Source organism: Schistocerca nitens, chromosome 2 (genome assembly GCF_023898315.1).
Source record: "Schistocerca nitens isolate TAMUIC-IGC-003100 chromosome 2, iqSchNite1.1, whole genome shotgun sequence".
In the NCBI taxonomy this organism is placed as follows: domain Eukaryota; kingdom Metazoa; phylum Arthropoda; class Insecta; order Orthoptera; family Acrididae; genus Schistocerca; species Schistocerca nitens.
Window position 1 is genome coordinate 798,437,044 of NC_064615.1, and position 17,563 is coordinate 798,454,606.

The 17,563-nt window shown below is 42.1% G+C and overlaps 1 protein-coding gene across 2 annotated transcripts in view; it reads left to right on the top strand.

The window, feature by feature from the left end:
- Window positions 1–17,563, top strand: part of LOC126237058 (annulin) — a 495,746-nt gene that overhangs the window by 444,981 nt on the left and 33,202 nt on the right. For both annotated transcript variants that reach the window (XM_049946841.1, XM_049946840.1), the window contains exons 5-7: window positions 8,842–9,071; window positions 13,514–13,688; window positions 15,353–15,491. In XM_049946841.1, the coding sequence (XP_049802798.1) occupies window positions 8,842–9,071; window positions 13,514–13,688; window positions 15,353–15,491 (544 nt within the window). The remainder of the gene's footprint in view (window positions 1–8,841; window positions 9,072–13,513; window positions 13,689–15,352; window positions 15,492–17,563) is intronic.

A 17,563-nucleotide genomic window follows, 5' to 3' on the forward strand; every position in this document is an offset into this window, starting at 1 on the left:
ACATTCTCAGCAGATGACTGAAAAGAATATGAAATCATGTTTCTTCCACGATCGATTTCGGCATATTATCAGTTCTCAAATTGTTTTGAAGCACCTTATCACATGTCATAATGTGTCAAAATATTTGGCATCGTCGAAGTTAATGACCAGACCATAAATCGCACGCAAATCAACCATGAAATAAATTGAACTTCAAATCCCTTATAGTCGTATTGTCATTTCATCACAACAGAGCAATCGCTTAATCAGTTGTACAATGATCTCGCGCACATGAAAAAATATGTAGCACAGTGACAGCGCATTTCACTTTAAGCTATAGATCCCCTAGCACTGCTGTGCAAAACAGTGTACCTCTGGAAGAAAGACTACTTAGTGCGCGCCAAACCCTGTTGGATGAATTTTGGGAACCTGTACTCGAAGAGGACTGTACCAACACCGTGCCCGTCGCGAAAGGAATATCAAATCGTATTTCTTCCACGATCGATTTCGACATGTCTGCAATGAACCGTTTTGCTGGTATGTCAACGCGGACTGTTTATTGTATCTACAAGGAACGGAGCAGGACTCGCAAGCGTGTATCACGATATGAAAACAGTGGCCGTAAAAACTGGAGAGGAACTGCTGCTGTCAGAATATGTGGATCCTCCGCAGCCAGTTTCCAAGCGAATATCGCGAAGGGAACTGCGTGCACTGGACTTTTGGAATCGCATACGAAGTAAAGGAATTCTGCTATCTGGGAAGCAAAACAATTCATGACTGACGAAGGAAGAAGGACATAAAAAGCAGACTAGTACGGGCAAAGGGGGCATGCCTGGCCAAAAATAGTCTACTAGTGTCAAACTTAGGCCTTAATTTTAGGAAGAAATTTCTGAGAATGTACGTTTGGAGCACAGCATTGTAGGTACGGTAGGGAATCGTGAACTGTGAGAAAACCGCAGCAGAAGAGAGTAGAAGCATTTGAGATGTGGCGCTAGAGAAAAATGTTGAAAATTAGGTGGACTGATAACATTAGCAATGAGGAGGTTCCATGCGGTATCAGTGAAGGAAGGAACATCTGAAGAACATTGACAAGAAGTAGGAAAAAGACGATAAGACGTGTGTTAAGATACTGGAGAATAACTTTCATGGTACTAGAGGATCTGTCGACGCTAAGACCCGCAGAGGAAGAGAGAGATAGGAGTACATCGAGCAAGAACCTGAGGACATAGTGTTCAAGTACTACTCTGAGACAAAGCGGTTGCCGCAAGAGAAGGAAAAAAAAAAAGCCCCCGCGAAAGGCCACTATTGCTCACAGCATTACAAAACTGTGTATCTTTATTTGGCTGAACAGCACAGAAACTGGACATTTGCTTACTGGAGGCGTGTAAGGTGTTCCGACCATCAGGTCGTGATTTTACGTCTTTTCAAACGATGCACGAAGTTGATTCTATCAGCAGCCCAATGAAGCGTGTAACCTGGAGCGCGTGGAGGATATACGAGTAACTCATGCTGATGGCGGTTGTGTGATCTTTTTGTGGGTGTGTTCCGCGCCATGATTTGGACCCCATCATTTCGATTACCATGAACTTAAACTTAAGATGTTTATTTCAGTTTTCTCGGTGACCAATTTTTGCCCTTTATTCTACATCTTCATGTTGAGTATTCTGTGAACACTCTCTCCTTTAGATATAAAAACAGCCATGTTCACACAGCTTAACGCATACTATCCTCGCTTGTAGAACACTCAACCACCCTGTCGCATCCCCACTACGCCACCAAATCTCGAGATTTTAGTCCTATATGAAATTTCTGGGACTAACTGGAACAGAAGGTAAAACGTAGCAACCGACAACATCCCTGAAATTTGCTAGCTCCATGAGAGCTAACCTACAGTGAGTGGCTTCATGCGTATATACTTGCTCACCGAATTGGGATCCTTATAAAGTGTAGAAGCGGTTTTATACGAGTGAGTAATACACTGAGGTGACAAAAGTCGTGGGATAGCGATATGCACAAATACAGATCGCGGTAGTATCGTGTTAACAACGTATAAACGGGTGGTGCAATGACGGAACTATCGCTTGTACTCAGGTGATTCACGTGAAAAGGTTTCCGACTTGATGATGGCCGCACGACGGCAATTAACAGACTTCGGACGCGAAATATTAGTTGGAGCTAGACCCATAGGACATTCCGTTTCGGAAATCGTTATGGAATTCAGTATGCTGAGATCCACAGTGTCCAGAGTGGGCGGAGAATACCAAATTTCAGGAGTACCTTCTCACCACGGGCAACGCAGCGCCTGATGACCTCACTAGACCACTGAGACGAGCGGCGTTTTCGTAGATTTATTAGCGCTACGAGACAAGCAACACTGCATGAAATAGCCACAGAAATCACTGTGGGACGTACGACGAACGTATCCGTTAGGACAGTGCGGCGAAATCTGGCGTTAATGGGCTGTGGGAGCAGATGACCGAGCCGAGTGCCTTTGCTGACAGCACGACATCTCCTGGGCTCGCGACCATATCGCTTGGACTCTAGACGATTGTAAAACCGTGTCCTGGTCAGATGAGTTCCGATTTCAGTTGGAAACAGCTGATGGTGGGGTTCGAGTGCGGCGCAGACCCCACGAACCAAGGACCCACGTTGTCAACAAGGCACTGTGCAAGCTGGTAGTGTTTACATGGAATGGACTGGATCCCCTGGTCCAATTGAACCAATCATTGACTGGAAACGGTCATGTTCGGCTATTTGGAGACCACTTGCTGTCATCAGATGAATTCGCAATAGCGAACAGTGACTACCATCGGCTCTAGAATGGAATGACGACAATGAAATTTTTGTGCCGTATTCACCTGATGTGTTTCGTAATGGCTGTGGTCGCCGCAGTGCATCGTCTTCAGAATAACACAGGCAGTGCAATATCGTATTTATCTGCCGATACCGGCCATGCGACTTTCAAGCATAACGTCTGATCTGTGAGGGAATACACATAATGGATGTGCCAGTACAAATCGTAGACGTATGGTTGACGACATATGGAAGTTTGGATCTGGCCTGAGTCGCGCAAGGATAGCCAAATGGTAAGCCGGAAATCCGGGTACGTGTTCCGCTCCGGCACAACTTTTCATTGTCATCATTCCACTCTACAGCCGATGGTAGTCGCTATTTGCAATTGCGAATTCATCTGATGTGTTCGCAACGGCTGTGGTCACCCCAGTAGATCGTCATCAGAATAACAGAGGCACTGCAATATTGTATTTGCTGTGATGTTCCCAAACAACGACAGGATTTTTAGGGATGACAATATGCCATGTCACCAGGTCTACGTTATTCGCAATGGGTTTCAATAACATCCTGGGCAATTCTAGCGTATGGTTTGCCCACTCAGATTTCCCGACACAAGTCGCATTCATCATTACAGAACGTAATCGAGAGGACAGTTCGTGCACAGAATCCTACCCCTGGCAACACTTCCGCAATTATGAAAGACTACAGAAGCACTAGAATGGCTCAGTATTTCTTCAGGAGACTTCCAACGACTTGTTGAGTCCATGCCACGTCGAATTGCTGCACTATGCCAGGCAAAATGAGTCCGATTCTACGCTACTGGCCATTAAAATTGCTACACCACGAAGATGACGTGCTACAGACGCGAAATTTAGCCGACAGGAAGAAGATGCTGTGATATGCAAATGATTAGCTTCTCAGAGCATTCACAGAAGGTTGGCGCCGGTGGCGACACCTACAACGTGCTGACATGAGGAAAGTTTCCAACCGATTTCTCATACACAAACAGCAGCTGACCGGCGTTGCCTGGTGAAACGTTGTTGTGATGCCTCGTGTAAGGAGGAGAAATGCGTACCATCACGTTTCCGACTTTAATAAAGGTCGGATTGTAGTCTATCGCGATTGCGGTTTATCGTATCGCGACATTGCTGCTCGCGTTTGGCGAGATCCGATCACTGTTAGCAGAATATGGAATCAGTGGGTTCAGGAGGGTAATACGGAACGCCGTGCTGGATCCCAACGGCCTCGTATCACTAGCAGTTCAGATGGCAGGCATCTTATCCGCATGGCTGTAACGGATCGTGCAGCCCCGTCTCGATCCCTGAGTCAACAGATGGGGACGTTTGTAAGACAACAACCATCTGCACGAACAGTTCGACGACGTTTGCAGCAGCATGGACTATCAGCTCGGAGACCATGGCTGCGGTTTCCCTTGACGCTGCATCACAGACAGGAGCGCCTGCGATAGTGTACTCAACGACTAACCTGGGTGCACGAATGGCAAAACGTCATTTTTTCGGATGGATCCAGGTTTTGTTTACAGCATCATGATGGTCGCATCCGTGTTTGGCGTCATCGCGATGAACGCACATTGGTTGCGTGTATTCGTCATCGCCATACAGGCGTCACCCGGCGTGATGGTATGGGGTGCCATTGGGTATACGTCTCGGTCACCTCTTGTTCGCATTGACGGCACTTTGAACAGTGGATGTTACATTTCAGATGTGTTACGACCCGTGACTCTACCCTTCATTCGATCCCTGCGAAACTCTACATTTCAGCAGGATAATGCACGACCGCGTGTTGCAGGTCCTGTACGGGCCTTTCTCGATACAGAAAATGTTCGACTGCTGCCCTGGTCAGCATATTCTCCAGATCTCTCACCAAATGAAAACGTCTGGTCAATGGTGGCCGAGCAATTGGCTCGTCACAATACGCCAGTCACTACTCTTGATGAACTGTGGTATCGTGTGGAAGCAGCATGGGCAGCTGTACCTGTACACGCCATCTAAGCTCTGTTTGACTCAATGCCCAGGCGTATCGAGGCTGTTATTACGGCCAGAGGTGGTTGTTCTGAATACTGATTTCTCAGGATCTATGCACCTAAATTGCGTGAAAATGTAATCATATGTCAATTCTAGTATTATATATTTGTCCAATGAATACCCGTTTATCATCTGCATTTCTTCCTGGTGTAGCAATTTTAGTGGCCAGTAGTGTATATTGGAGGTACAGCATGACTTCTGGCACCTCATCGTTTTTGTCTGGTGAGCAGACTACCACGTTGCCGACGTACGCCGACAGCAGTTTGACGGCTGCAGTCTAGCAGATGAAGCTGGAGATGGTGCGTGTCGGATCGCGGCCCGTGCCCCGCGTTCCTCCGGAATGGAGTTAACTGTTTGACAGGTCATAGCCTCCGACCTCTGGCCTCACTCTTTCCCCACTCTTGTCCCGGGACGCGGGCGTCAGTTCTACGCAGTATAGGCAACCGATGTGCTCATGCTGCACTCCGTGGTGCTAGGAGGCATTTATAAGGGGCAGAAGTTCACTGCAACGAGGAAACGGCGGCACGATTGCATCGAGTCGCTACAAGAACGTCGTCATGTAATTCCACTCTGATCTTCTTGGAGAAGTGACGGGGTTATTATTCTGTTGTTCAAGAGTTTAGAACTGAAGTGTACAATAAAACAACTCATACAGGGCGTGATGAAAATTAATGCCTTTGAATTTTTATACGAAAACTCTTAAGGCTTTTTGAATAAAACAAACGTTATTAACATTCTACATCTTTATTCTTCATATCTACACTACTGGCCACTAAAATTGCTACACCAAGAAGAAATGCAGATGATAAACGGGTATTCATTGGACAAATATATTACACTAGAACTGACATCTGATTATATTATCACGCAGTTTGGGGGCATAGATCCTGAGAAATCAGTACCCAGAACAACCACCTCTGGCCGTAATAACGGCCTTGATACGCCTGGGCATTGAGTCAAACAGAGCTTGGATGGCGTGTACAGGTACAGCTGCCCATGCAGCTTCAACACGATACCACAGTTCATCAAGAGTAGTGACTGGCGTATTGTGACGAGCCAGTTGCTCGGCCACCATTGACCAGACATTTTCAATTGGTGAGAGATCTGGAGAATGTGCTGGCCACGGCAGCAGTCGAATATTTTCTTGAAAAAAAGAGACAGCATTGGTCGTATATTTTTTACTATTGCAAAATCGATTTTCTGTCACTGAGTGACCATCTTCAGTGCTAGAAGTTAAAAATTTTTTCACATTACGATCAGAGAGTACAACTAGAAAATCACAATTACATCTGCATATGAACATAACATTTGTTAGAAACAAACCTATATTGTATAACTTAAATTGGGATGCACTGTTGTCACTAAGCTTACGGCAATCACATAGACTGAGGACGCTGTTTACCTGCACTTGTTCAGCAGACCTCGGTGTGACGGGGCTTGACACGCCCTCTATGTGACATGTGTCGTAGTGCACAAGACAACATGGAGTCGCCAATCAACGAATATTTTCTGTATCCAGAAAGGCCTGTACAGGACCTGCAACATGCGGTCTTGCATTATCCTGCTGAAATGTAGGGTATCGCAGGGATCGAATGAAGGGTAGAGCCACGGGTCGTAACACATCTGAAACGTAACGTCCACTGTTCAAAGTGCCGTCAATGCGAACAAGAGGTGACCGAGACGTATAGCCAATGGCACCCCATTCCAGCACGCCGAGTGATACGCCAGTATGGCGAAGACGAATACACGCTTCCAATGTGCGTTCACCACGACGTCGCCAAACACGGATGCGACCATCATGATGCTGTAAACAGAACCTCGATTCATCCGAAAAAATGACGTTTTGCCATTCGTGCACCCAGGTTCGTCGCTGAGTACACCATCGAAGGCGCTCCTGTCTGTGATGCAGCGTCAAGGATACCTGCAGCCATGGTCTCCGAGCTGATAGTCCATGCTGCTGCAAACGTCATCGAACTGTTCGTGCAGATGGTTGTTGTCTTGCAAACGTCCCCATCTGTTGATTCAGGGATCGAGACGGGGCTGCACGATACGTTACAGCCATGTGGATAAGATGCCTGTCATCTCAACTGCTAGTGATACGAGGCCGTTGGGATCCAGCACGGCGTTCCATATTACCCTCCTGAACCCACCGATTCCATATTCTGCTAACAGTCATTGGATCTCGACCAACGCGAGCAACAACGTCTCGATACCATAAACCGCAATCGCGATAGGCTACAATCCGACCTTTATCAAAGTCGGAAACGTGATGGTACGCATTTCTCCTCCTTACACGAGGCATCACAACAACGTTTCACCAGGCAACGCCGGTCAACTGCTGTTTGTGTACGAGAAATCGGTTGGAAACTTCCCTCATGTCAGCACGTTGTAGGTGTCGCCACCGGCGCCAACCTTGTGTGAATTCTCTGAAAAGCTAATCATTTGCATATCACAGCATCTTCTTCCTGTCGGTTAAATTTCGCGTCTGTAGCACGTCATCTTCGTGGTGTAGCAATTTTAATGGCCAGTAGTGTACATATTTATTTCTCAACACAGTCACCCCGACAACAAACGCGTTTCTCCCAGCAAGAGACCTGTTTGTTGATACCGTCACTGTGTAGTGTATATTTGACTTTGTTGATGGAGCCACAATGTCACTTCTGGTTGCAAAGTTCCATCACTAGCAAAGTGAATTCCTCAAAAGTGTTCTTTAAATTTTGGAAACAGATGAAATCGGATGGGGCCAAGTCGTAACTGCATGGTGGAACGATCAGTAACAGTGAACTAAAAGCGTGGGACTGTTGCATATATCACATCGCTGGTGTGTGGACTGCCATTTTCATGCGGAAGGAGATGGTGCTCCATGTGTGGACGAATTCTTCGAATTCGAAAATCGATTACAGCACGCTGTTTCTCACACATCGACATAGTTACACTATACACCGCTATATTACGCGACACAATTCGGAGAACTCTAGCGACAGAGGGCTGCAAATGTGTAGATAGGAAGAATAAAGATGTAGTATGTTAATAAAGTTTCTTTTATTTAAGAAGCTTTAAGAGTCTTAACATAAAAAATTTGGAGGAGTTACTTTTCAGCACGCCCTCGTATATACGTTATCAGTCTACAAATGTAAAAACTCATCTACCAATGTTAGAATTTGTGAAATAAAGCTCAGTGTCAACTGCAACAGAGCCTATGCTGAAGTGGGGCATTAACTGGATCTCACCAGGAGCTCCAGTCACTAATAAAATACTGGTTCCCTTACACATAATTTAAAAAACTTCTATGATTATGGCTTGGAAAGCCTTTTTCAGGAAGTATTCCCCACAGCATTTGTCTTATAGGAATATATCTACTGAACACTTTTGTATGGTCAATGAATGTGCTTTTCAGTTATCTGTATTCTGAATAGAGCGGCGATACACGAACAATCGGTGCAGAATACGCCTTAGTCTTCGTCCAAAAGGACCTCCACAGCTCTTCTTATAAGCACTGTAGTTATTTTGGAATATAAATTGTGTTCCTCGCTTGAACACTGATTCAACCTTTGCTAACATCCATTCTTTGGGGGGGGGGGGGGGGGGAATCTTTTCTACTTCCAGCAAATGTTCACAAAATGTAATAGTCGTACTCTCAGTACTGAAACACCATTTCCTCAACTCTCGGAATTAGGGTCTTATATTCCTTCTACCACAACGTATGAGCCACGCGGGGTAGCTGCTTGGTCTAGGGCGCCTTGTACGGTTCGCGCGGCTCCCACCGTCGGAGATTCGAGTCCTCCCTCGGGTATGGGTGTGTGGGTTGTTCTTTGCGTAAGATAGTTTAAGTTACATTGAGTAGTGTGTAAGCTTAGGGACCGATGACCTCAGCAGTTTGGTCCCATAGGTCTTACCACTAATTTCCAAAATTTCCACAACGTATGCTGTGTTATGTGCCTCATGTAATTTGAAAGTGTGGATTAAAAACAAATGGCAGTGACGTACAGGAAATGTTCATTCTCTTGTTTCTCTCCCCTGGCAGAGGACCAGGTGTTCCTGGAGGGCGAAGAACTGCTGCAAGAGTATGTGCTGAATGACACAGGCCTCATCTGGAGAGGCAGCTACAACCGGCTTCGCCCGTGTGTCTGGAAGTATGCCCAGTTTGAGAAGGACATCCTCGACTGTGCCCTCTATCTCGTGAGCAAGATCGGCGGCGTTCGGCCAAGTGAGTGCGGAGATCCTGTGAGGGTCTGCAGAGCCATCTCAGCAGCAGTGAGTACCACATCATCTGCGTGAATACTTTTTACGTGCTAGCTTCCTTGCAAAGCAATTTTGTTGTTAGAAGCACCATGAACAACTGCTCGGATGGAGTTTAAAATGTTACCTGTTAGCAGCGTTTGGTAAATGTCTAACAAAAGACACATGGCATTGTTGGCAGGGGGTCTCCGAGGGATCTTTCAGTTGGCTAAGTAAAGGGTTTCCTATCTCTGTGCCCAGACGTCTGTTTCCATACCGTGTATGAGAATTTTCCCTGAAGGATCCCTGTAACGAGTGTGCGTGCTGTGGTGTCATGTTTGTGTTGTACGAAGATGAAAGAAGGGAGAGAGTGAAACACAATGCCAAGACATAGTGTACTTGTCTCAATTCACCATCAAGATTTGGTCTGGCTACCTCCAAGTTTAGCATCATTGTACAGATGTACATTGGGAACTGTGATTATAGAGGGGACACCATCTGATAAATTTCTTAGCTGTGCGTCATGCAGATCCATCCTGGTAGCTTATATGAGTTACATATACTGTGTTTGCATGAGACATGTCAAGAAAAGAAACATTAGCAGCTGCTAAAAAGAATATCCCATTTGGATGGTCAGGTAGGCAGTTAGATAGAGCTTCTGTATTTACTGATGTGTTAAATATTGATAACTCGTTGTTATCAATATCAAGACACGTTCATAGGACTTGTCACCCTGGAAAAAGCGTTCGACAATGAAAACTGGTGCAAGATATTCGAAATTATGAGAAAAATAAGGTTAAGCTGTAGGGAGAGACGTGTAACATACAATATGTACAGGAGAAAAGAGGGAATAATAAGAGTGGACGACCAAGAACGAAGAGCTCGGATTACAAAGGGTGTAAAACAGGGATTAGTCTTTCGCCCCTACTGTTCAATCTCTACATCAAAGAAGCAATGATGAAAATAAAAGAAAGGTTCAGGAGCAGTGGTGGCTCGTGAGTATAGACTCTGGGTGTTCACAAATTTTAGATTCAAATAAATTTGAGAGAGAGTAAAATTAATAGCATCTGTTGTACAACAGTTATGCTTATCAACAACTTTATGCGACTACAGTCACTGCCAGTGATAATAACAATAAAAATAAGATGCATAACGTATCTGATAAAAGAAAGAATTGTTCTTGTGGGATTTTCAAATGGTTGTAATGGCTCTGAGCACTATGGGACCTAATGTCTTAGGTCATCAGTCCCCTAGAACTTAGAACTACTTAAACCTAAGTAACCTAAGCACATCACACACAGCCATGCCCGAGGCAGGATTCGAACCTGCGACCGTAGCAGTCACGCGGTTCCGGACTGAAGCGCCTAGAACAGCACGGCCACCGCGGACGGCTGTGGAATTTTGTTTTGTGCATAATTATGTACAGTTTAGGGCAATAACGAAATGACGTGAAAGCTTTCGCAACTCTCCGTTTCGCATTTTTGTGTAAGTGGGAGTTTTCGTGCTTTTCCTTTTGTTCGGACAAATGTACAAAATCCCTGACAGATGTACTAGGTCACGAATTTACTTCCGGGATAAAAATCAGGTATTCTTACACTGCACCCATGCAACAACTTGTGCAAAGTGTACACTTTCTTGTTAAATGTTCGCGTGTAGCATGCATATTTGATTACTCAATCTCTCAAAGGATCTATTCTCAGAGCCCTAGTTTCTTTGCGGTTAAATTTTCCTGGTAATTTACTTTTCTGTTCCCAGAATGAGATTTTCACTCTGCAGAGGAGTGTGCGCTGATAACAAATTTCTTGGTAGGTTAAAACTGTGTGTCAGATGTCAGATCGAGGCTCGAACTCGGGACCTTTGCCTTTCGCGGGCAAGTGCTCTACCGACTGAACTACTCAAGCACGACTCACGACCCATCCTCACAGCCTTAATTTTCCAATAGCATTTAAAATGTATTCAACATAGTTTATGTTTACACTGCACGCATAAGCCGATTCCCGCAAGATAGACAACCAACGCCCAACCCAAGGTGCCATATGTAGAAATGACTAAACTCAATTAGTAATGTCTACCAACACCAGAGAAACGAGCCAGACAGATTTTAGTGAACTTTCATATACACAAAGTCGACCTACAGTACAGATAAACCCGACTCACTATACGATCAACAGATTTCATATGCACGAATAAATGCTACAATCTCACAATCGACGTATAGGTACTTCAGGCCCTCATAATTCTCAGTGCCCCAAATTCATATTATACCACAACTCATTCAGAAATCCACAAAATAGGTTTACTGTAAGTACAACTTTAACATACTCTGACGTCCGATCTAATTTCACTATAACATATAGTGAGTGAATTAGCCTATCTGAGGAGTGTGCTGTCATATAGCAGGATTCTTGCTAAGCAAACAGGGATAAAAGTCTGCCGCAATGTGCTACCACTGTGCACATTGTGAGCGCGCACATTGTTTATCAAATCCGTAGGCCTATGTATTTGGCCCGTAAGGTAATTACGTTACACGAGTTGCACATGCGCAAGAGCTCCTTAAAACGTGCACAACTGAAGGTGTGCTCGCGATCCTGATGCCAAATTTCATGGAGTCTAGAGAAGCAGCCGCATGGTAGATTTAAGTGCGGTATGTTTCAGACTGCACCATCTATGGTAAGTTTAACAGCATTCAAAGAAAAATAACCAATAAATCCGCAAGGTGTCGAAAATTAGGTTGTTCACATGCTCTTTTGCTCTTACACATCAGCTGCCACTTTTCAGGAGTGGGATTAAAATTCAAGGTGAAAGGATATTAACAATATGATTCGCTGGTGACATTGCTACCCTGAGTGAAAGTGAAGAAGAATTATGGGATCTCCTGAATGGAATGAATGGTCTAATGAGTACAAAATATCGATTGAGAGTAAATCGATGAAAAGCGAAAGTAATGACAAATAGCAGAAATGAGAACAGCGAGAGATCTAACATTATGATTGATGGTCACGAAATAGATGAAGTTAAGGAATTCTGCCACCTAGGCAGCAAAATAACCAATGACAGACAGTAGGACATCAAAAGCAGACTAGCATTGGCAAAAAGCACATTCCTGCTCAAGAGAAGTCTACTAGTATCAAACATAGATCTTAACTTGAGGAAGAAATTTCTGAGAATGTATCTTTGGAGTGTGGCATTGTATGGTAGTGAAACATGGACTGTGAGAAAACTGGAACAGAAGAGAATCAAAGCATTTGAGATGTGGTGCTACAGATGATTGTTGAAAATTAGGTGGACTGGTAAGGTAAGGAATGAGGAGGTTCTGCGGAGAAACAGAGAGGAAAGGAATACGTAGAAAACACTGAAAAGGAGAAGGGACAGAATGGTAGGACATCTGTTAAGACATCAGGGAGTGACTTCCATGGAACTAGAGGGAGCTGTAGAGGGCAAAAACTGTTGAGGAAGTCAGAGGTTTGGAATACATTCAGGAAATAATTGAGGATGTAAGTTGCAAGCGCTATTCTGACTTGAAGAGATTGGCACCGGAGAGGAATTCACGGTGAACCACATCAAACCATTCAGAAGACTGATTACTCAAAAAAAGAGAAGGAATTGTATGATGATTAGTTTGCCTTCAGAAGCTGCACATAGTCCTACTCTCTTCTGAGGTTGTATTTAACAGAAGTGCAGGTCAGAAAATTTGAATTACAATGGAGCAGTGTTCAAAAAATAATGTGAAATACGTTAATTGATACCTGCTCAAACAGTGCCAAGAAGATACAAAAATATTTGAAGCTGTATGGAGAATTAAGCTGATGTATAAAGCCAAATGAGAGCACCCAATATCTACAAAACCAATAACGAAACAAAAACTGAATTGCAGTGTAAGTGGAAATTCAAGAAAAATATTTGGTAACATGAATTTGAAACAGAGAGTCAATGAAAATGATCAAATGTAACGAAAATTAATGAAGCATAGCAGAAAGAATAATATCAGTGAAAAATTAGGACACAGAAAAATACAACATGGCACAGGAAGAAATCCTGCAGTGTAGGAAACTAAAAAGAGCAAGATATTTGAAGTAGATTAACACTATTGAGATCAGCTTTCATAAACATCAAGACTTTATTAGCCTGAAAATATGTGAATTCTTGAAGTAGTTGTTTTAGTATTGTGGAACAGAGCAATGCAGATAAAGATATATCATATAATGTGTACAGTGCACTGCCATATTTAATGACAATGTATTTGCTGTTACAGAGATGACAGTAAAAACTATCAACGAACTGGAGATGTCTACTATGATCTGGGCAAATGATTTTTATGTGATTTGGCATTTCTCCTTGTCAGTCATTTTAATTTGCTTTTAAATGTTTCTTTAAGCTTTAATTCATTAGTATGTCACCCATTAATGGATCAAAAATCTTAGTTCCTGAATGTTACTATATACTGACAATGCCTTTTACATAAATCAACAACTTTACAGGTAAACTCTCCAGATGACAATGGAGCAGTAATGGGCAACTGGTCTAATGATTATGGTGGTGGTACCCCACCTACAAAATGGATAGGTAGTATGAAGATCTTGCAGCAATTCTACAAGAATAAGAAACCTGTGAAATATGGTCAGTGCTGGGTATTTGCAGGGGTACTCACGACTGGTAAGTTGTTGTGTCAGTGGAATAGTTGTTAAAATACTGAATTCCACTGCTGAATATTTCAGTTAAATCCTGTGATAGTATCTGGCACAGTAGCTTTGGATTCTTCATAAAATCATGATACCCTTATTGTGGATTTCTTAAAGTATGAAATAAGTTACAAATGTGAGCAGCTATGTGTATCTTTCAGAAACAGTGAATACTTTAACTTGATATTTCATTCATCCTTATCACACAATCTAGGAGAATCATAGGTTTTCTTTGTAAATACTGGTATATGTAATCTTCATTTGTGTTCTTGTTGTGGTCTTCAATGTGAAGAATGATTTGATGCAGCCCTCCATGCTAGCCTATCCTATGCAAGGCTTCATCTCTGCATAACAACTGCAACTTACAATCATTTGAATCTGCTAAGTCTCCCTCTGCAAGTTTTGCCTCTCACAGTTCCTTCTATGGCCAAATTAATGATTTCTTGATGCCTCAGAACCTGTCATATCAACCAATTCCTTCTTTTACTCGAATTGTACCAAACATTTTTTTCTACCAAATATGATTCAGTATGTCTTAATTATTTATACAATTTGCCCCTATAATTTTCAGCACTCTTCTGTAGATCCACATCACATTGCAAAGGCATCTAATCTCTTCTTGTCTGACCCGGTTCCATCCAATACAAGGCTACAATTGAGAGCAGAGAAATACTACCAGAAAAGACTGTCCTAACTTTTTAATTTAGATTCAATGCTAACAATTTTCTCTTTTCTAGAAGTACTTTTCTTACTATTGCCTATCTCTCCATTTTATGTTTTCCCCATCTGAGCCATTGTCAGTTAATTTGCTGCTCAAATACCAAAACCTATCTACTAGTTTTTGAATCTCAATTCCTACTGTATTTCCCACTTGTACTGGTTTAAAAGGTATTGGCAATTTCTATTTGATAATATACCAACAAAACGATGTAAGAGATAATGCCACTGACAGGTACATAATATGCAGCTTGTTTCTGCCTGTAACTATGAATCATTCAATCAGAAAATATACAAACACTATCAAGTGCTCAGCTCACCTGTAACTGAAGCTGCACATCCTCTCAAGTTTGTTTCATGCTCCAGCAGTTCAGTTGTCATGTAATGCAAGTTTAATTCTTCATACAATAAGACTGCTCTTCAGTCTTTTTTAAAAATATTCACTTAACTCAGCTTATTCTAAAATAATTGTGTGTTATAGCCCAAAGTGTGCTGATCTCTCCATAATTTTCGGCAAATATCATTAATCCATTTTTACTGAAAGTCCTCTTGCAATAGAAGTTCTGGGATGGAAGCAGTAAATAAAACAAATGTCAGGTGACCACTCACCTGAAGATATGATAATTGTACCTAGATGTCACCCACCTTCCATCTCCGGGGAAGTTGTAGTCTGTCATAACTCTTTATACTATTACTTCAAAGCAAAAATCAATTGGGGAAATTAGTATTTTATGAGACAGGCCAGAACTTATCTTCAAAATGCAAAAAGTGTAGTACCAACAGACACTTGTCTGTTGGTACTATATGTTCAGAATAATTTTTTCTTTCTTTCATTTTGTATTTTTGCTGTCACTTATAACATCTGTAATTTGTTTACTAAGATGGTTCTCACAAATAAAGGAAACCACTACTTCTTTACAGTTTGCCGAACTCTGGGTCTACCAGCACGTACTGTAACAACATACTCAGCTGCCCATGACACCCAAAACAGTCTGACAGTTGACTATTTTGTTGATGATAAGGGCGAGATCATGGAAGAAATGAACAGTGACTCCATATGGTAAGATGGCTTTATTAAAAAGTGATAAAAAGCACTACATACAAACAATACTTTTAGTCTGTTGCAAAGAGCAATCAAATTGGACCCCACAAGTATTTTATTGAATACATGTGCATATGTCAAATATTATTAATTATAAGTAATGTAAAATGAACTGTTAGGAACTTCCTGAAAAACCATTCATATTATTTGTAGTTATCTTAAATTCTTTTTAGGTTATTTTTGATTTTCTGAAGATAAACAACAGTATTTAAGTGGTATTCATGAAATATTTATATTTTATTTAGTCACTAATTATTTCTAACAAGGGTAGGACATCAGTTCTTGTCAAAGTGGATGTAACTCTATGCTCAAAATAGTTCTTTTCACAGATAAGCATAGTCATCATCATCATCATCTTGGACAGTTTCCAGCCACTGGCTGGGTCTGTCGGGAACACAAGCCTCTCCATCGTGTTCTGTCTTTCCACCATTCCCCCTCTTCCACCTTCGTCCAGTTCTCTCCTCTTCTCGTCACACATTCCTTCACTCCCTTCACCCATCTATCTCTTGGTCTTCCTCTGGGCCTCTTCCCCTCCAGTTGCAGATCAAACATCCTCTTTGGAATTCTTCCCTCATCCATTCTCTTCATGTGTCCATACCACTGCAGTCTTGATTTTTCTATCCTGTCCTGTACTGGTTCCTCCTTTAGTCTTTCCCTCACATACACATTTCGCAATCTGTCTTGTCTTGTTACACTCAACCTGCTCCTCTGGAACTTCATTTCACTAGCCTGTATTCTACTTTTGTCGCTTTTGTGCATTACCCATGTCTCACTTCCGTATGCCAATATGGGGACAAAGTAGGTTTGGTATATAATTCCCTTGGATTTCTGTGGCACCTCCTTGCTCCAAATAAGCCCCCTAATGCATTTGTAGAACTGCCCTGCTTTTCTGCACCTTTCATTTATTTCCATTGTGTTTCCCCCCTTACTTTCAATCATGCTTCCCAGGTACTTGAAGTTCTCTACCACTTGTAGTTTTTCCCCTCCATAAGTTATATCCACATTTGGCCTATTCTTCTTCCTTGTTGTGATAATTATTTCACTTTTCTTTGCAGAGAAATGCATTCCATATCGTGCTGCCGTTGCCTCCCATACATCTAACTGCTCTTGCACCTCCTTCTCTCAATTTCTCCATAACATCAGGTCATCAGCAAAAAGCACTGCTTTCATTTTATGATATTACATTACATTTATTATGGTCATTACACAGCACAGCTTGTGTACTTTATAAAATATAACATATGTGTTGCAATTGAAATGATCTGTAGTGTCCCCTGAATACTGATCCTATAAGTGTACTCAGCATTATTTCATAAAAAGTGCATAGTCTGAAGAAAAATTCATATTTTAAAACTGTTAATATATATTTTTGTAAACTACATCTACATTTTCATAATCCATCTCAAGGCACCATATATCATTTGAGCCAAGATATATACCATCATTATTTCTCTCTTTCTTTTCTCTTCCAGTCTTACACTGACTGTAAGAAAACCATTGTCTTTATGCCTCCACACATACCTCAATTGTTTCGTGTTGTTCTTGTGGTCATTAACCAACATATATGTGGAGGGAATGAAGAACATATATTCTATGCTGTGGTCACAGTGAAGACATGCTTGGTGTTCCAAGAAAACCAGTTTCAACAGTCTTATGCTGCCATCATCTGACCTTATGGAACTTGTTATAAAATTCCCATATTTCATTACATTACATTTATTACAGTCATTACACAGCACAGCTTGTGTACCTTATAAAATATAACATATGTGTTGCAATTGAAATGATCTGTAGTGTCCCTTGAATACTGATCTTATAAGTGTACTCAGCATTATTTCATAAAAAGTGCATCACCACTCTACCAAAGATTATTTAACACCCATGTTGAGTGCATCAATTTTTAGATGCTGCTCAAAAATGTTCAATGAGTCATTACTGGTAATAGAAGTTACGTCTTACTAGTCTCCAGAATTATCCCTTAACTTAAAAGAGTATGAGAACTACTGGTTGACATTATTACTTCTCCTGCA